The sequence below is a fragment of the Bombus bifarius genome, unplaced genomic scaffold, assembly GCF_011952205.1.
Source record: "Bombus bifarius isolate JDL3187 unplaced genomic scaffold, Bbif_JDL3187 scf7180000007973, whole genome shotgun sequence".
In the NCBI taxonomy this organism is placed as follows: Eukaryota; Metazoa; Arthropoda; class Insecta; order Hymenoptera; family Apidae; genus Bombus; species Bombus bifarius.
In genome coordinates, this window is record NW_022884359.1 from 6,493,164 (window position 1) to 6,514,232 (window position 21,069).

Here is a 21,069-nt window from a genome sequence, read left to right on the forward strand (position 1 = left end):
CTGTTGTCTACGGCATTTTCATTTGTACCCTGTATATCATAGTTTAGACGGAAAATCAGGGAATCTTAATATTCGTAGAAATGATTGGTGCAATAATTATAAGGTTCGAGTTATTTAACATTGTATTCATGACCCAATTTCGCACAAAATAATTACGCAGATATTCAAGGAACTTAGGTACATTCATGGTTAATGATAAATTACGCCGTATTTGCATGCAATATCTGCGGGCTAACTATGATAAACGATGTTACGCGCAAAATTGCTGAAAATTACATTCAATTTTCCTTCTTCGTCCTGGCCTCGTTTCTTGTTCGATATATTATTTCTATTATTAAACCAAATGCATCTCTCTGTCTCTTTCTATTTGATCTTTTATTAATATTCGTTTATTAAGATTTCCTCCATATTTCTCATTTACGCTTTCCACTTTGATATTTAACAATTTTTCAAAATTAATAACTCTACCTCCAGCATTTTCAGATTAATATTATAAAGACTGTTACTATTATAAAGACTAATATTTCTCGAAATTTTCAAGAGACTGATAAGGATACATATCTAATTCTAAAATGAAATAATTAGTTTCATATAATATGAAATTTAAATGGTAACACGCGCTTGATTCACATGGCTATACAAATTTAATACCTATGAAAATGAAATGTTGAATTTGATTAAGAAAAGAGTTCATTGGAAAATAAGACGCGTGTCAACCTGTCGCTATTGTAAATGTAAACAGAACAACGTTTCGTGCAACCATATCTAGAATCAAAGAAGCCTAGTCTCTTACGAAACGAAATACCATTTCGTCCATAAATTTTGATGGCTAGGAATCGCAAGACGTTCAGTGGACCGTTTCGTTGTTTAAATCACCGCAACACCAGGTTGTCAAAGCGTACGTGGCTAACGTTTGTCCCGGTTATTATCGGCTTAAGTGTACAGCGAACAAATGTTATTGCCTCGTAAATACAAGCTTGTACGTTCACCACAGGTTCGAGGGGTATCGCGTTTCAAGCTGAGAGCAATATGCTTGCACACGACGTAGTGATACTAATCAGCCGCGTGTCCGCGCCCCTTTCCATTGTGTCAAACCATTTATTACCAGCGGAGCTTCATCCTCTTACCACCTCGAATAGCTTTCTACATTTGCGCGATGGGTTAATCACATGTTTCCGTTCTACGCTGTTCCGTCTGTGCTCCACGGTACCTCAGAAAACACTACGAAGCTCTTCGCAGAACGATGGTACACGATCACATCACAGAATCGAAGGAATCTTCGTGTACAGTTAATTAATATTTTGCGCCTTCTGATTGCTAGCTTGTACGGAAATCTCTCGTGGGACGGTGCAGCGTGATTAATCAATTTTCTCGGTACGTTAGAAAAATGTACGTAGGATAGAATGAGTCTGGAATAATTGCTGTGAATAAATCTGTCATAATTTTACTGATCGCAAAATTGTATTGTTGGGTAGTTTTTACGTTTTTTTATTTTCCATAAGGCGGAGTTTTTTTCCATACAAGTTACGAACATTATTTTTTAATATTTATTTCGGAATTTGCGATTATTTATGGTGTATCCTGTTGATAAATAATTTGATGAGAATAAGTAATTTGTTTCGAAAGATGTTTAATATTAATTATGTATCTGAGTAATGCAATTCAGGATTTGGTAAAAAAGTAAAGTTAGCCAGTTCGCTTTCTCATGTTACGTATATTTGCATAAAGCTTTTCCAATGTTCATTAGCATTTTAATGAGGCATCGTTGTCACGATTATATACGTATGTATTGATAAAATTTGAAATCGATTTGAAGATTCGAAAGTCGATAACGTAACTCGTTATGTATACGTGGTACATCGTTTACAAGCGAAAACAGAATTTACATATTTGGAAATAAGATGCAAAGGAAATGTGTATAATGTTAATTTAATAATGTAGTTTGTACGTATTACGTACACGTACGATAACGATGCAAAAATCTACGCTAGTTGTTGTTTTAACATATATTATAAATACATTCTGAGTAAGCTTACTATTATATTTATAATTTTATAATTTTGTTAGATTCGCGGTAAGATAAAATTAATTACTTAGCGTGATTTCATGTTGGATAAAATTGCGCGTGTTAAATAATGTAGCTTTCAACGTGAATGTTAATAAAGATTTTAAAGTAAATGGTTTCAATGAGATGAGATCGTAACTAATTAAGTTTCAGTGAAGAGAATATTTCATACAATACCTTAGTTTCGTATTACTAATTACTTTCAAGAGAAAAGCCAATCCGTGTTTTTAAATTCAAAAAGCTTAAGCTTAATAAGCTTAAACGTAGGTCGATTAATCTGCGTATCATTACCGCGTCGCTGTAATATACTTACTCTGGTTAAATATCTTTCTTTGAAGAAAATATTTTTACTGTTACTATAAAAGTATTCCACGCTTTACTTACGTTGATTCTCATATTGGAATAATTACTTAAATACTGTTCTTTCTAACTCTTTTTTACGTCCCATATCTGGAAGCTTCATAATACGTGGATCTATTTTAATTGCTGTAAAATTGATGACAGAAGATTGAGAACACGTTTTATTCGAATACATTCCTTAATTACTAATACTTCTTTTTCGAAAAAATTCATATAAACGTGTGTTCTGTGTAGCTTCGTTTCCTTTAATTATATAGCTAATTGTGTACCAATTTTCGATCGGAAGAATTGAAGTTTAAAAATTGTCGTATAAACTTTGATCGTTAAAACTTCCATTTACAATCGCACTATATTGTCCGGAAATTATAAAATCCGTATGATCCACATAATTCAATAAAATAATATAAAACAAAAAATGTTGTGCATCTATTACTTCCTTATAAAACGAAAGGGACTTTTGGGACAACCTAATATTATAGAAACGTCCTATTCTGTTCCGCCAAGCAACACCCCCATCCGTGTGTTAACCTTCTCTGGTTTCCTACAGGGGCATCGACTTATCCACGCCGGATGAAGGATTATCAAGCGTCCGGATGCCCGTGAGAATCTCGCAACATAATACGTCCTTTTGTAAGCTGGCTGATCCCGGCCTTATCATCAGAGACTATAGGTTTTCGTGTCCGAGGGCAGAGTGGAAGGCCTCGAGACTCGTAGAACTTTCGAGTTCTCATCTGACCACTTCACAACGTGATAGATGGGCCCATTCTCCGCCATATTCCTTTCTTAACCTTACATCTTCTTTTGTTTTTCTCTTCTGGTCTTCTTTTCTTATCTTTCTTCCCCTTTCACTTCTATATCATCGAAGATCACATAAATAGAAGAAATGTCCCTTTCTTTTTTTCATAGTGAACAAATTTCTTGACCATCGAGCAGGTTAACATGGCGTACCATTCACACAGAAGCTATGTCTGTTTAATCATGATAGAGGTTGGGTGTGTTCCCATTCTCCTTTTTATCCTAGACCAAGTGACGGACTTGGGATCAGTTGATTAAGATTCAGGATCGAGAAGCACTCCAAGGGAAAAGTGGATCTTCGTGTTAATCTCGCTAGATCGCATTCCTGACGCTGGGTGCTCGATCTTCCTGCTGGCCAGCGGCTGACTGCTCCTTGATCCGGGGTCGGTTATGAAGCATGAATTTTTCGACTGACTGGTTGATTGTAGATAAAGGTAGAATGGGATTGTAGAAAGGAGCAGCGAGTGTTTTCTTCCATTTCAGTTTTTATATATTGATCATCCAAGTATTGTAAGTCGTTCATATAATTACTAATAAATTATAATTTCTTTTGAGGATTTTTCTAGTATTATTTATACTTTATTCGTGTAAAGCTGTTTTAACGGTGCTTATTTTACGCTGCGATCGCGAATCTGGCAATTTCTAATTAACGATACTCCTAAATACGTATTATGCATCGGTATGTTTGAAGGATATTTTCCTAACAACAATTTTTAATAATACGATAATACAAGCACCGACGATGAAATAATAAAACAACAACGAAGTATACTAACTAAAAATACGTATCCTACGAAAATAGCAAAGAGAAGTATCGAATACAGATTCGTCCTTCTAAAACACAATTCATTCGAAAAATAATTCGCATACCGCGACAGAGCTGAGAAGAACAGATCGTTGAAAAACCTGCTCCATTTTCCGCGAACAATAGCCTTCGTTCGTAACATCGTTCAGGTGTGGGTAACATAAAAAAAAATTGGAAAAGTCGCTTTCTAAAAATGCGGCGGTAGCCCAGTAGTCGATAGATGAAACTTCCGTTCGCTTTTCCCTCCCATTCTTTTCTCATCTTTGCTATTCTATTTTTTAAAGTATAGGAAGCAGAAACTCGAAAGCGAGAAGCGAACGATCGGCTTTAAAAAAGGAGCAGAACAGAGGAGGCAAAATAGGTTTAAACCCAGAGCGGCAAAGTCATGCGTGTTCAATATGGGCAGAGTCGGGGGGGGGGGGGAAGAGGAGGAAAGCGGCTTTCACAAACCGAACTCGCGTACTTCCGCGTGTATACACGAGCGCGTGGGTGGTATGTAGGCCATCGTCTGAAAAGTTTATGCGATAACCTCCGTGCTGCGCCCGACACTGACGAGGAATCGCCCGCGTGGACTTTCCGCGTGTACGGCTGCCACGCGTTTTAAACAAATTCGCGATATCAAAACACGCCTGTCAACGGTCGAACGAATTGTAAAACGCGGCCGTCGCACGGCACTGATATGATTTCGTTATGTAGGTAGCTGTTCGCTTTTCCTTGTTTAAAGAACGTCCCATTGAATGACGAGTAATATGGAAGCGTATGTTCTTTTTCCGGCTTGATATTTTTTCAACGAAGATTACTTGGGATTTTGAGTTTCGACCAAAGCGCTATGTATATTTGCAGCTTATGCATTTAAAAGCTATTTCCTTCTTTTTTTGTTTGTTTGTCATACGGTAGTCGTGGGATTTGGAGTTTTTGGGGTTGGAGGTTTTTATTCAGCCAGACAGATGTGCGCAAAAAAAATTTTTTTAACTTTTGAAGATGAATGAAGTTTTATTCACAAAGATTATTTATTAGCTTGCGAAAAAGGCCACTTACTTGTCTCTTCGTGTATGAGTTTATGCACGGTAAAGTTACTTTTTAATTTACGTAAACGAGTCGCGGGATCTTTACCTTTTTGTTGGAAGTTTATTCACTGAGAGGGATCATCCATTGGGATTTATCTAATGCAAAATAATTTTGGGATATTTGCAGAATTAAGTTTTTTTATCCTCTTTTCTCACAAAATCCATTACCAGCTTTTCTACTTAGTATTTTCAATACAACTGATGCGTTAAATCGATGGATGTAATACTCTCGAAAAATATTATTTCGTGTTACAAATATTCCCTTAAATGAACGCCATTTTTACGACAAATTTTTTCACAGAAAAACGAATTAATTATTTCAGTCTGTTTATCAATTAAGTACACTATTAATTCATGCAGAAATAATAATAAATAAGTGGAAGGATAATTTCATTTAATTCTACGGTACTCACAGGCGCTTTAAATTCATCATGTTGCTAAAGAGAAGATCGGGGATGTGACGTATTTGATTATTGTTCAGACGTAGCTTCTCGACACCGACTAAATCCTGGAAGGCACCTCTTTCTATGGTGTGAATTTGATTATTCGATAGGCAACTGCAAAAGACGCATTGAACACCGAATTTGTTATATCAGTTAACTAAAGATTTTGTTCGTAACTAAACTAAAGGTTTTGTTTTTAACTAAAGAGTTTGTCATTATAGTATATCGTTACAAAATCGCATCTTTTTTTCTCTCTAGTATAGGATTTTCATTTTTCTTCGTGTACGTATATGTACAAACGCATCCTTAGAATTCAGCGAAAAATGGATTGTTGAAAAACGGACGTTTCATATATTATAAGATAATATCGTGCATGTGATGCGCGTGCAAAAGTCTTAACTATTTCTGCATTATGAACACGAACAAATCTGTCGACCCAGTTAGCGTTAATTACTTTCGTTTCACGCCGATCTCATCTTGAAATTTCGTTCTTCGCGTTTCGAAACGTGCAAGAAACTTTACGCCCTTCGGAGGAAAGTCACGGAGCTGAAAACAGTCGAGAAAAGAATACAATCTCTATGCATAGAGCGAGTTTCACACAGAATTCGAGCAACTTTGCCTTCTTGTTGCAACAATGGCGTCCACGCGGACGACGTTTGCGACAAATTTACCGGAATTTCGCCAACTTTTCGCTCCCCTAAGAGTCGCTTCAACGGGCTTCAGCTCGTGGCTCTATTCAATTCTATTTGCAGCACGCGACCAAAGCTATCCGTCCCTTGCCTTTTGTTAGTGACGGGATCAAGCGCATTGTAACCAGGTTCGAAGGTATAACTTTGAAAATTTTCTTCAAAACTACGAGAAAAAGAGAACATTGTAGGAAGATCCGAATTTAGACTAGACACGGCGAGAAACAAAAATATTCGTACAATTGGGATGTACAAATAGTAAGAGTGGTATTTTTTATATTGTACTACTGTATGTGTATCATACATAGACATTTGCAGAGATAAATGTTCCCTTGTATATTGAGTAATTAAATGGCAGACTTGTATGCATCTCTGAAAAATTTTCTTGCTAAATATTATAACGAGTTACACTTTGGATAATTTAGATACTTTTTTGTATTACATACATTCTGTGCATTTGGCAAAACAATGTTCTGTTTGGGCTTCGTTGCTTTCATAAATATACAGGATGGTTGGTAACTGATGGTACAAGCGGAAAGGGGGTGATTCTACGCAGAAAAAGAAGTCGAAAATATAGAATAAAAATTTTTCGTTTGAGGCTTTATTTTCGAGAAAATCGACTTTGAATTTTCGCTCGGTACGCGTGCGGTACGTTATAACGGATCTCACTGTAGATCGTTGTCTTGATGGAAAAATTAATAAAAAAAAAAAATTAAAAAAAGAATTTTTATTCTATATTTTCGACTTCTTTTTTCGCGTAGAATCACCCCCTTTCCGCTTGTACCACCAGTTACCAACCACCCTGTATAATTACATAAATATTCAAAGTCTACTAATAATATAAAAGAACATCGCTCTCTTTCTTCTACATTCCAACTGTATGAAGATTGTCGTCTTGCACTGTAAGTGGAATTAATTTTTTATAAACACTTTGAGAAACGTAACAAAGCCGAAAGACTAATTGCTAAATTGTAAGAAGACAAGTATAACAATTTTCTACACTTTCTAATAATTGATCATTTTCTATATTTTTCGAGAATTCATACTTCTCTAAACGTTCTTAGAGTTAATAATTTTCCATATCCACTAGTTCAAACAATTTCCAACCAATTCCCTGAAGAATGTACTTCTCTTCGTTGTATCACTTTCCTACCAAAACAACGATACTCGAACTTGATCCCATCGCTATCTAGCGTCGCAATTCAACTAGTATACGACGCGCTTCGTTATTTAACGAACAGATACTCACAGAACGTGAAGCGTGGCCATGTCCTCAAAGTCCGTCTTGAATATCACCGAGATATTGTTCCCTTGGAGGTCCCTGGAACAAAGAGTAACGCAGCGTTGAATTAATCTCGCAGTGACACAGTGGAACGAGTCAATAATACGTCCGTCGTTTGGTCGCCGGGCAAAAATTTCATTTTCCTTCCTTTCAAAAAATCTCATAAAAATCTCGCTATCTCGAGATACGCACGTTGTTCCTCTTTTTACACGAGAACAAGAGATGAGAGAACCACTCGACAGTGGTGCTTAACTAATTCCATTTCAACTTTCACCCTCTACTTTGTATCGTTCGTAAGCAACCCCTCAGCCCTCTGAAACCTCCCTCCTGTGTTCATCGTATTTATTTGTCGCGAATAAGTATTTCTGTTTCCCTGGTTGGTGCAAATATTTGTCTCGTCGCGAAAGGGAGCGCCAGTACAAAGAGCAAACTTCGGAGAAATTTTATCGCCAGCCCTTTTTCCCTCGTTTTAAAACGTTGTCGTTTACGCGCCGCTCAAAGCAACCTCCCGCTACGACGAGACCACCCTGCTGATCGTGAAAACCGGCCTACTGGACCGTAAACCCTGATTTTGTTCGATACTTTGTCGCGTTATTTTTGCCTTGATTTACATTGCGCAATATGACGTGAATGTAACAATTAGACTACGGATTTTTATGTATTTACGACAAATTTAATTCTGCTACGATCCTCGAATTTTTATATGTCGATCTTGCTTTCGTTTCAGCTATTGGAATATATGTGATTTTGTGAGCTACACCGGATCAGCCGCGCAGTAGTGATACACATATATGTGTGTGAGTATGTGCGTGAATATATGTACGTACGCAGCGTCTCATAGAACAAAAGAATGTCACTGATCCGTACGCATGGTAAAAGTGAGACTAAATGAGTACTGAAACACGTGTAATGAGTATCTATGAACATCTCGTAAATCGCATATTGAATAAATACAAAACTATTTTATTATCATCTCTACATGTGATGAAAGTGTTCCTACATATTTATTTCGGCGATTACGATCCATAATTCTCAACATCAGCAAAGAAAACGGATCTGTAACTTTTGAAGATGTTAACACTTTGACTGCCACGTTGGTCATACATGGCTGGTCACGGTTTCTCGTGTGACATCACGGTGGTCATTGGTGACCGGAGCGCTTGAACTTCTTACAATTGTAAAAATAGAATGAAAATTGACAGTTAGGACATTTTGAATATAACCGATAAATAGAAGATACTTTGAAATAAAAAGTGCCCCATTGAATAATTAAACATTTTTATTAGAACATCAATAAAGAAAAAATGAGAAGAAATCTTGCATTTAACGGTGCACTGTGTTAAAACACTGTGGCGTCCTGAGCGAAACATGCAATTTCGGCGTGGTAGTCGAAGTGTTAAGATTAAAACGAGAAACAGTGGTGAACGATAAGAACATTTCTCTACATTTTCCCAAAATTGAAATGTTTCTCGACGTTCCAAAGATTCGATTGGTTCAAATGTCTCTTTATTTTACTTTAACTTACTTATTGCTAATAAATTTCCCAATATTTCTAAACAGATGAAAACGTTGAAACGTTCGCGCAAACCAGTCGAGCCAAATATCATTCGTTCGAACGGTGTGGTAAACAGAAAGCGTGAATTTGCTTTTCTCGCGAAAGGAGAGCAGAGACCAAGAGGGTTAACCGTCAAACACAGCCGTCTGCTCTCCCTTGCTGGCAAATTATTAAGACCTTATTAAATTGGTTCCTTTTCCCGTGGAAATTTTTTACCTGACAAAAAACGCCAGACATAGGAACGAGTAACGAGTCAGGCCTACTCAACGACCTCCTCTATTTCTTCATCCTCTTTCTTTTTCTTATTCTTTCTTTTTCTCTCTTCCTGATTCCGTGGTCTTCTTGTTGAAACGTTGACGACAACGACACGGTGGAACGCAAATTATTTCCTCGTTTTCGTAGCCAGACACGCCGGTTCAACGACGAAACGAGAAGCGAAGGACTGTTTTTAGCGGCTCTTTTAAGTCTTGCGTGAGATTTTAATTTCAACCGTGGCGGCCATGGCCTTTTTTCGGATCCGACCGGTTGCTTTCCTCCTCGTCGTTTTTCCATTCTCGCCTGCCTGGATATTGTCGTCGCGCCGCCCCGGAATAATTGCCGTGAGAGACCCGGGCACAGGTGAATGTCGAGCCAAAGCAGCGGAACGCGCTGCGAGAACCAGTCGTTTGATATATTTCCGGTTCGATTTCAACTATCGAAAGGCTCCGGAGAGAGGATAATTGTAAACCATTGACTCACCGCGGTATCCTTTTGTCGTCTTTAATTCGCTTGAAACACACGATTGGAATTTAATCAACTTCCTAATGTCGCGTAGAGATACTGTAGGATTTTTTTTATTTATTTAGAATAGATTAAACAGGAAACGATGGTTATTTAACGTGAACTAAATACAGTAATGTGCTATAACTAAGACAACTGAGTAGTTATGAGGCGTATGTGTTGTCCGTGATAATTGTAGCGCTGGGTGTAGATGTCGCTGATGGGGTACTGCTATTTTTCTTCCAATTTTAGATGCGTGGAAGAAAAATCGGATTTCCCGAACGCTCGTAACCTAAGGCGCTAACCACTGCCGTCGTCCGACACTAGTTAGTGTCGAGTGGTGGTATTTGCTGTTGAGTGCCGCCACAGTTAATTTGACTCTCTTTCACGCGGACCATCCTCCTCGACAACGCTGACAGCACTCTCTCTGACGACGCTGACAACACTCTGATTTTTCAACTAACTACTGCCTGTTAATTCGTCTTTCTCCCTTAAGCATTCCTTTGTCTTTTCTCATAGCCCTACCACGTGCATGTTCCGCAACCGTCCGCGTTCATGGTCACTTTTTTCAGCGTAACTATTCGACTGAAACACCGACGACATATTGATGGGTCGTTCGGTCCATTGAAGTGTCCAAATCCTTTTGGCCTGTCGGCACTTAGGTTTTCTCGCAACATTGTTTATGGTTCACCCGATATTTCTTAGACAATTTGTCCACGATAGTACAATACTATAGAGTTTGATCTTCTTATGTATCAAAGTCAGAGTGCTGCACGATGTGTATAATACGTAAATGAGTTTATAATTTTATCACAGCTATTAAACTGATAAATTGTGTTTGATGTATCTGTTTAGAGAATCATATTTAAATTGAATGATATATTATGAAATATAAAATTCTTAATGACACTAAACTTGATAGAATTTAGAAACTAATATTTTTAAATAATATTAAATTCTAAAATTATAAATCTAGTATATATAATATAATATTAATTAATAACACCATAATTATGATAAATCATAATAATGATTTAAAGTATTCTTTACTTTTAAATAATAAGTAATCCTCAAGTAATCCTCTGCTAAATTAATAATATAATTTGTCAATTTATAATTCTACTAATTCTTAAATTTACCTGGAACATAGCTTCTATAATACGTAAATTATAGCATTTTCTTCGCATATAAAATAGATTTATCATCGTATTACACTGAAACGGAATAATATATGCAGGAAATATGAGGCAATGTATAATATACGTTGTTACAAGACGATGTTATTTCGTCTAATTACAAATTTCGATCGTAATCGCGATATTTCACGTGAAAATATAATTTCTCTACACTGGAACGCGACAATTTACTGGTTGTTTTGAAAGCAGAAAGGTTGAGGATTGTTTGCAATGGATGATAAATCTGGACAAATCGGGTTGTATTTTTGGATTTCCATCACTCGTGTTAGTATCCGATTTATTACAGAGATCGTTCAACGTGTTTGTCCAATCGTAATTCGAGCGAAATCGATAAACTTGTAAGCTGTCGGGGTATTTGGGTTACAAGGGAAAACAAGCTTTTTCAAATCGATGATTTAAACCGATGGAAATTTAAGATTCTTAACACAGAATTACGAAGCAAATAATGAACCGAAACGATACACAAACAACAATGGAAGATAAAAATACAAGTAATTAATAAAACATGTAGAAACATTGATTGTAGGAAGAGATGGCAATTATTTCTCAAACTATCGGTTGTAGAATGATAAGTAGAACTCGCGTAATTATAGATTCAATCCTTCCAATTCTTAAATCTTTAAATTTCTAATTTCAAATTCTTAATTTTATAAAATTCCACATTTTCGAGCTTTGTACCCTGAAAAATTTAAACTTTCCAAATTTTACTTCCTATTATTATATATTTACTTATTTCCACAGTTATTTCTGAAGATACTTACGATATACAATTATACGTTTTAAAAATGATGATAATTAGGGAAAATAATTCGCTGCATCTCATCTGTAATTATTTTACATAAAATAACAGTAAATTAATAACAAACAAGTGTTACGTTTGGAAAATCAAGCGCGTAGAAAAATAGAGAACACAAAGTCGAGTAATTAAGGCATAAGGATAAATAAAATTCCGACAGCGAGACTAAGAAGGAAAACACAGCGATAGCAATAAAGAGTGACTGACGTAAAAACAAGCGAGTGGAAACAAAGTGGATTTTGAGCGAAGATATCTTTTAATCGGGAGATCAAACCACGAATAGTTTGGTATAGCGTTCGTAACCATGGCATCTCGTTGACGATGGTCAGAAACAGTTTAGCGAAAGAGTTGCAAAATAGAAAGGAAAAGACGGGAGAAGAAGAGAAATAGTGAGAATAGAGAAAAAGAGAGTATCGAACAGCATATAGAGAGTAGAAAGAGAGAGAAAGAGAGAGAGAGAGAGAGAGAGAGAGAGAGAGAGAGAGACAGAGACAGACAGAAAATATTTAAAATGCAACCCCGGAGCATTTCATCGATGGAGAAGAGTACGACAGCAGAGATAGGCGGCAATCCTCTTGATAATCGTTAAATGAAAAAAGCGTGTTGACGGTGGGTAAACAGCAGCGCGAAAAAATCTGTCGAAGCGGGATCGGTACGTGACATCGATAAACACTTGTTTTTCGCGTCCACCTACGCGTGTGACTTTTCGCTTGTGAAGAGAGCTCATACTAGTGAAAATCGGCCGTCGAAAAAGGGCAGCGCAAACTTTTCCCTGTTCACCGTTTTCCAATTTCGAACTACGGAAACGTTTGCTCCGAAAAAAATTCCTGGTCGAGTATAGCTTTTCCCAGTGGTAAACATTTTTGACGGAATTTTGAATTTCAGTTTGAAAGTTTGTTACGGCTTCAGCTGGAACGTTGAAGTCCAGAAGAAAAAGCAAGCCTCGAAATAAATACATTTTTGCAGCAAAATTTATTGAAATTAAGAGTGTCGCTTCGAAGGAGTTTCTTCGAAAGTTTATGCATAATTTTTAATTTTATTTATGCAGTAATTTCCTTTCTCTTTGCACTTTTTATCGGTGAAAATAATGTAAGATAAAAGAATTGTCACATTATCGAGATCTTCATAGTTGCTGCAGTGAAGTATAAAGAATTAATTATAAAAAGATATGACAGAAATTTCTAGTTAAAGGTAGTGACATGGTTAATAGACGAATGGCAAAGGGAATTATGGTAATGAATACGTGGTTATACAGAATGGTAGACACGGGGAAATTTTCTGACGAAGATTTCGTTCCACAAAATTGGAAAATACGTATATGTTTGCCAATGAAAGGCTTAAATTGTCCACACGATGGAGATTAATGAAACAATAGCTAGAAATCATTGATACACCATAGTATCAGCATGTATAGAGAAATATTTTTACGGATTTTAGAATTCTTTTATCGGCGGAAATATTAGGATGTTGGTTTTTAAAAATCTTTGCTTTATGTCTAGCGAATAAACGAATTAGAGTATAAATTTGTAACACGTTGTTTTAAATATAAAACAAGGATACTTACATTATATTACTTAATACTGATATTTTACATTTATTTAACTTAAAGATATTCCAAAGACTTGCTTGTCACTTTTGGCATACTAAAGGTCAATATTCTGTCTTAGACAGTTTAAACTATTGAATTCTTTTTAACATCGTGGTTATGAAAAGAAAGTTCAGGAATATACTTATTATCTTTCTTACTAATCATCACTGTTAGTTCGTTTATTTAGATGCAATAATAGCTTTGTAAAGTTCGAAGAAATTGAAGTATTTATTTTACAACGCTATGATAAAGTATTTTCCTTTAAATCATGATAATTTTGTTATGTCTCTGACTCGTATCGTAAAATTGTGTTAAAAGCATCCATTGTCTTAATTTATTTTTTGTACTCGTATTTTGACAAAACTAATATAAATTATTTTATTTACCTATTACTTCATCATATGATTCTTAATGATTTAATTAGATTTTTAAATCTGGAATCTTCACAATAATAGAAACAATTCTACAATATTACTATTTTACAATAGAATTATTAAAAAATGAGCCAGATTTCGTACGATACTCGTGTAACAATTCTTCATCAAAGTTAATTCCGAGAGAATACGTAATGATTTCGAAGTTTAACCCACTTATTATCTTAACTTTCTTGTTTCTTATGCAGCAGTTAATTGAATACCAAAGGTAACTTACGACTTTAACTTTCGGTTGAAATAAACGAGAGTAGCCAACGAGCTTTAAAAGCGACTTCCTTAAAACTTCTTTAAATAAAACGCTTATTAAATAGACTGTATAATTTTTCCAACATCAACTCTCTTAAATTACACGATCTATTTAAAAAGGGAGCGGAGAATCCCTTTTCCTCTGGTCAAAAATAAGATAAATAAATCGACCAGAATTATTCTACGTCTATTCATAAACATATTTCCTACCAGTTCACTTTTTGTTTTTGACTATTGTTTTAAATTATGTAAATAGCATTAACTTAAGTATATATCCTTTAGTTTCTTCTAGTTTCTACTATCATTCATTCTTTATTATTTACTCTTTAAAAAATATTTTACCTCTCATCATAAAATAGGAGTTCTCCGCGAAAGCTAATATCTCATACAATTTTACAAACATTTTCTATAATTTCGCAAATTTTTTGCACCGTTTATCCATATTATTTTCTTCAGAAAAGACAATATCAGAAAAAAATGTAGTTTTCAGAATCATCCCCTGCAGATCCATAACTTCTGCATTCCATCGTACCGGCATGATTTATATCGCCGAAGAATATTCTCTATCAAACATTCTCTATCGATTCTCTGTCGATATTTCATTCGCTAGGTAGACATATTACCGCTTTAGCAGCTAGCAATTCACCGTTGCCTTCTTCTTCGAAGCTTTTCAATCGACGCCACGTAGAGGAGGACAAAGTGGAGGGATGATAACATGGCGTCGTCGTGTTCTTCGCATTGGCTTCGTTAGCCATTGCTGCCAACCACGCTCGTTTTACCTCGTTCAGGGTTAATCGAATCGACGATAAAGTGGATTATGCAGCAAGACTCAGCTGCATCTGATTTGATAACGCGATCGATCGTCCCACGATCTGCAAACGACGTTCCTCGAATTATCTGTTCTGCGAAATGCGATCGTTCCATCTCAAGACGGAAAATGCGGTGTTTCGAGCAGCAAAAATAAACTGTTACTCACTTACATGAGTCATTTAACGATGACATGATTCACGATGATGATCGGTGAATCATGTTGATAAATTTATTAGATTGGTGAAAATAAAACAAATTTTATGAATTAACAAATTTTCACGAATGTGAATGAGTTAGGTAACATTGTCAGAAAAAAACATTCTACATTTACCTGTACTAATTGTTGCTCCGCTATTATGATATAGCATTTGTTACTGAACTCTTTGATTTAAAGATTATATCAGTTTTATTATAGGATTAATCTATCTGTAACTAATTAACACACTTGTCGCATGACGCATACGAGCGTAAATTGTTTGTAATTTAGTCCATGATTTTTGTAATTGATTTATGGATTTTTTACAGCTGTGATATTGTATGTACTAAAATATCTATATGCCTGAGAAAATATATATTTTATATTTAGTTGCATCATGAGTTGCTTTTTATCAATTCCCTTGATTAATAAACCAAGGAAAAATTTGCCCTTAAGAGATTAATCTTTTAAGAACGAATTGATATTTATGAACTATGATATATCTCTTTCGTCTTAAATTTGATATCACAATCTTTATTCTAGATATTTGAAAAGTAGTTAAATGATGCTATAATATAAAATGTTATCAGATATAGAAAGTTAAAGTAGATTAATTGTATTAAAACGCTTGTAACATATTTCACTTCCGGGAACGTTCTGAAACGAATCAGGTTGAACTCATAATCTGCGAAATATTCGCCAAATTCATTTTCCAACAAATCTCCCGGGACAATGCTAATTTAATGTAACTACATTCTTCGTAATAGTGCAACGTTATCCGATGTTACTCTAAGTCTATTCATCCGTCTATTGAGTCTCTAATAACACCGTGTTCCGCATATTTCCCTTTAATATACTGTGAAAACTTTTTTAATTTTGTTACAGAAGTTGTAATGTAGACGAGTTGAAGCTCAGCATACTTTAGCAAGCCTATATTCGTCTTTCTCTGTCGTACGTATCTCCACCACTTTTCACCATCTCTGTTTCGCTTTTTCTACGCTCTTTAATGTCATTGAAAGCTTCCTTTAGTTTTCTTACTGCGTTTTTAATATCGCTACGTCAATGTTTTGCACAACGGTAAAGCAAGTTTTATGAGACGCTCTAAGACCAAGAAGTTACTATCTGTTCATGTATTTTTCACTTGACGTTTAATATCCTTTTATCTTCCCACGTAACTTCATTGACTTCTCTATGGTGTTTCGAACGAAATTATATTACATGGAAATGAAGAAATTCAGCGAAGTATCTCGTGGAGGAAGAATTATTAAGAATAAGAACAATACTTATCAGGCTGCTGCATATGAAAGGTCGTTTCTTTGAGATTCCAATAACAATTATTAAATATTGTCGTCTATCGACAATTATCAACCACATTAAAAAAGAACATATGTGCTACATATTTTGAATACCGAGAAAATTTATTAAGCTGTAACCTATATATTATCAATTTTCTAAAGTTCTTCGTTCTTATTAAATATTTTTATATTTGTAGATTTAACATGGCATTACATTTTTATTTTATTTGTAGTTTACTATTTCTCTCTATTGTATTCAATATCTCGACATAAATTAAAAAGACAAGCTCCGATAGTTTCACAATTTTTCTTCCTTCGTTTTACAGCAATCCAACCATCTCGACATTTTCAGCGTATCGATTATCGAAAACGTGCTTCTCATTCCAGCTACCAGTTAAGGATAGCCGGAAACACCTTCTCGGAACTCATAGCGCTACTTCAACAGCTACTCGACTTCCATGAACAAAATGATACAATAATGCGTCGTTTACGACGCTGTAACAACCAAGCCTCTGTTTTCTTGCAAACTCAGAAATATCTCGATACGTACTTGAAACTCAAATTTCGAAGAATCTTTCATGCCCATGGTTCCGCCTAAAGTAAGTCGCTGGTCGAAGAATATGCATAGATTCGCTATTCATTGTCGACGAGGTATAAGTATAGGACGTTTCAAAATTGAGATTAACAAGAACGAAGATATGATTAAAATCGATGAAATAAAAAGTGCACATACGAGATAAAGAATGATACGACGATAACGACGTATTAAATTATACCATCTCTTAATTTAACAATTAATCCTATTACGCTCTTTCGGTTGTTTTTCACACAATTATTATAATTTTCCAATGGTAAAAAATATCTTCATAGCAAACGTACAGCTTGAAAAGAATATGAAAAGAATCTTCTGTGCATAATTCCTCGCTACGATTATCCACATGAAATACCTTCTTTACACTTTGCAACGCAAGTTATTGCAACATACCGTCATCTTAATCCACGGTGAAAGGTTTAAAACGCTACAAATACTTTTTGTTTGCTAAAATGAGATCAAGATGGAAAGATAAAAATCCAAAAACCTCATCAAGCTGAAAAATACACGTCCCTTCATTCTCCTCTGCCGGTTGTTCCCTAATCGACCCATAATTCTGTAAGAGCCTCTATAGACAAACCGATATTGCATACTATACGACTTGGCAGGCGGGAACTCGTAGAAACGACGTCCGTTCCGTTTTACTCGACAGATTTGTGCTTCTCGGAACGCAAACGCGGTTGTCCACGGTGGTCTGCGTTCGTTGCGTTCAATTAAAAGCGGCGCCGCCATCTTGGCGATAATGGTAATCGGCCGCGTTATCGGTGGTCGAGATTCCTTCGGTTATTAAATCGGACCGTGGTCCGGACTCCAATGGCTTCCAGCGATTCTGTCTCGATATAGAGGGACCTCCCGCCGCTTTATCGCGGTGTAATTAATTTCCGGGTGGAGCGGCTCGATTGCTCGCCGGCTGAAGTTAACGAAGAAGTTAAGGTGAGATGCTAATTGAAGCGGCTCCAGGAACTGCCAGTTGCGAACAGTGCTTGTTCCATCTTGGTTTATCACAGGTGTATTATACTGGGTGTCCTTGCGATCGTGGTACAATATGGTAGACAGTGATTCGTTATGAATAAGTAAGTCGAGAATATAGGTAATGCGGGAAATAACGCACAAGCATGTGTCCAAACACACGCGATTTATATTTTTTTTTATTTCTGTCCGCGTATAACTGGGACAACTACCTGAGAATTTCACTTTGATAGAAAGTGCTATTATAAAATGCACCAAGTCTTCTATGAGTGGCTGTGTATCTTTCAAAACTCGAAGTCAAAATTCCGCAATGAAACCTAAGAAGGATTCGTTCCAGTGAAAACGATCGTATAATAAAACGTACAAAACCTCTCCGTCTCACTGTACGGTTATATCTTGCAAAACGCTAGAAGCTTGAACACAAAGATCGAGAATTAAAAAAGGTCGAAATCAAGTGGATTACATGCAAGACACGTAACGATATCTCGTTCATTGTCACGTATGAAAACGTCGACGATAGGGATAAAAGAGGAAATAGCAGAACACTACGGGAAAAGAAGATGAAGGAGAAGAAGAAGGAGGAGTAGGTCGGACGAAATAACGGGAGCAAATTGGCTTCGCTACGGGTCGCTTATCGGCCGCGAATCTACGATTCGGAGCCCCCGGTATACCTTCTCGGTTGATTCAATTCGCCGGCTACAATGACGTCCGCCGGAAATCCAATCGTGTCCCGGAGGCACATTTTCATCGTCGACGCGTACTTTTGACAGGCGGCTCACGTGCTGCCGCCTAACGAAATTACTTTTCGCGTCGTCGGGACATCCGCTTAAATACGTTTCCATGGGTTTCCACGGCCGGAACCGGGCCTGGTAAATCTGCCAGGACAGTCTTCGAAGGAGGAAGTTGGAAGAGAAGGAGGAGTAGAAGCGGACGACGAGAAATACGGCCAAGACGAAGATAGAGGTTGAACGACTGCGACGACGTCCAGGAATAAGGTGTCGGTACGCGTCTATATTTGCATCGTCGTGGCTTAGAAATGGACCGCTGGCAGATGTAATCAAAGTTTGTAGACAACCACTCTTGAGACTTCTCTGGTGGCACCGAGAGAGACAAGTCCTACCGGATGTGCCTGTTTTTCACGATGCGTCGTGGCGATATTCGAATGCATCCTCCACGCGATATGTAGCGATATGAAATGGTTGGCCTAGGAATATCGAATTTTGTCGATTGGCATTGTGTGACTTAGGTATTTGTGGATTGGGATTATGTGGTGTTGGTTTTGTTCGAGGTTTGGCAACGAGGTTTCCGGGCTGGTTTCGTAGGGTATGAATAATGCGAATTTCAACGTATTTGAGAGAGTTGGTTTTGTGTAAAGTTCAAAATGTGATTATACGTAGATTTGGTAAATTAATTACTGTTTAGTGCATTTGTGATATATATAAGCAGAGCTTCCATTACTTTGGATATTTTGTACACGTTTACACGACACGTGCATTTCATAGAATTTAGCGCGCTTAAATTTTCCATAAATGTATAGACGTTCGTAGTTGCAATTAATAAATTAAATTAATAATAGAATATTTATCAATTGCGCAATAAACTTCGAAAAATTAAAGGAACAAAAATCGGAAAAATTTCTTCTTCAAAGTTATGTATCTACATACGTTTACACTATATAATGCATCAAAATTATAATATTTTTTACGAAAGGATGAAATTATATTAAGTAATATTTTTCATGCATAATGATAATTTATATGTACATAACGTAACAACGTATTATGCGGAGATAAATGACGACACTTCAGCGTTCTAAACACTCCATACGAACTTTTAAACTTTTCTACATATATTTAACTCTTTCGAGCGAAAGAACCCGATAAGCCAGAAGACCATCGAAAGGAAACGACACGAAGAACGATGGAGGATCCTTTCGAGTCCAAATAGATCCAGGAAGCTGCCTTCCATTTGCCATGTACGTACATAGCTGCTCACGAAACACCGTCTACGTACGCGCGTCGAAATGCAAATGGAATCTCTTGATTGAGTTTAGCGGAGCGGCGTCGAACCATCGCAGCGTTTCATGGGGGTTGGTTCATGAGGGTTGAGTGGCACGAAGGGCGCTCGAGGAGAAGAAAAAGGGCTGGCTTCGGAGTCGATTTGACGTATCGACGGCTTTCCGCTCCGCTTGCTACTCACGAATAATCGTGACAGGAAGAACGGAAAGAATGCGAGGCGCGTCGTCCATTTTCACCCTGTATATAGACGCGTCTCGCGTTCCGTCGCAAATGGAGACAAATTTATACGCGTGAGGCGGCGGAAAAAACGAGCACTTTTGGTAAATTGAATCGATCGATTGTTTCTTGCTTTCTTTAACTCGGTCCCGACGACAGATTTCACGCGTGAATTATTTCGTTTCTCGCCCACTTCCGCTTCCATTCCCCACGCACGTTCTCTATGCTGGTCAAGTGTCTTTTGTTCTTCGTTTTTTGGTACATAAAATATTCGCGCTCGTGTCTAATCAGGAATACTTTTGTGCTTTTCTGATGGAAATTAAGTTGATAGTGAATTGAAAACTTTATTGAGATAATTGGAAATGTAAGATCATAGAATTTAATAAGCTGGACTTTCGTTCCAACTTATCAAGTTCTGTATGAGTAAGAGTGTACGTGAGAGGTACGTATGTTTGTTGTATAATATTTATTCATTCGATTTAGTTCTCAAATATTCTCGTTCGTTTAATTCTTCTAATGTTCCAATTCAAAGAACCCTCGATTCCTCGTTGAAAGTCACGAGCTACTTTCACATTGTTTAAATGAGCTGAAACAAAACGAAGTCGTTAGCTTAATCCAAGCCACGATCGCTCAAATCCATCGTCGCTGCACGGAAGTCAATGCCGATCGATTGGATAATTATAACAACCTTTAACGAACTAGCCAGATGTTCAGATCGTAAGATGAGTGTTTAGTTTTCTAATCGTACGATCACACGCGTACTTAATCTCCCTGCAACTGGTCGTACGACTATTCAAATCTACTATCGCAAGACCGCTTAGATCTCTAAGTAAACGATAACACAATTATTTCGATCAGGAAGAAATCGATAGCGTAATTATTCAAACCTCTAATGG

General features: G+C 36.7%; 1 protein-coding gene across 3 annotated transcripts in view; it reads right to left on the reverse strand.

Moving 5' to 3' along the window:
* LOC117216001 (protein slit) overlaps positions 1 to 21,069 on the reverse strand; it is a 630,281-nt gene that overhangs the window by 31,245 nt on the left and 577,967 nt on the right. For all 3 annotated transcript variants that reach the window (XM_033462555.1, XM_033462553.1, XM_033462558.1), the window contains 2 exons: positions 7,471 to 7,542; positions 5,506 to 5,649 (listed from right to left, as the gene is read on the reverse strand). In XM_033462555.1, coding sequence (XP_033318446.1) covers positions 5,506 to 5,649; positions 7,471 to 7,542 — 216 coding nt within the window. The remainder of the gene's footprint in view (positions 1 to 5,505; positions 5,650 to 7,470; positions 7,543 to 21,069) is intronic.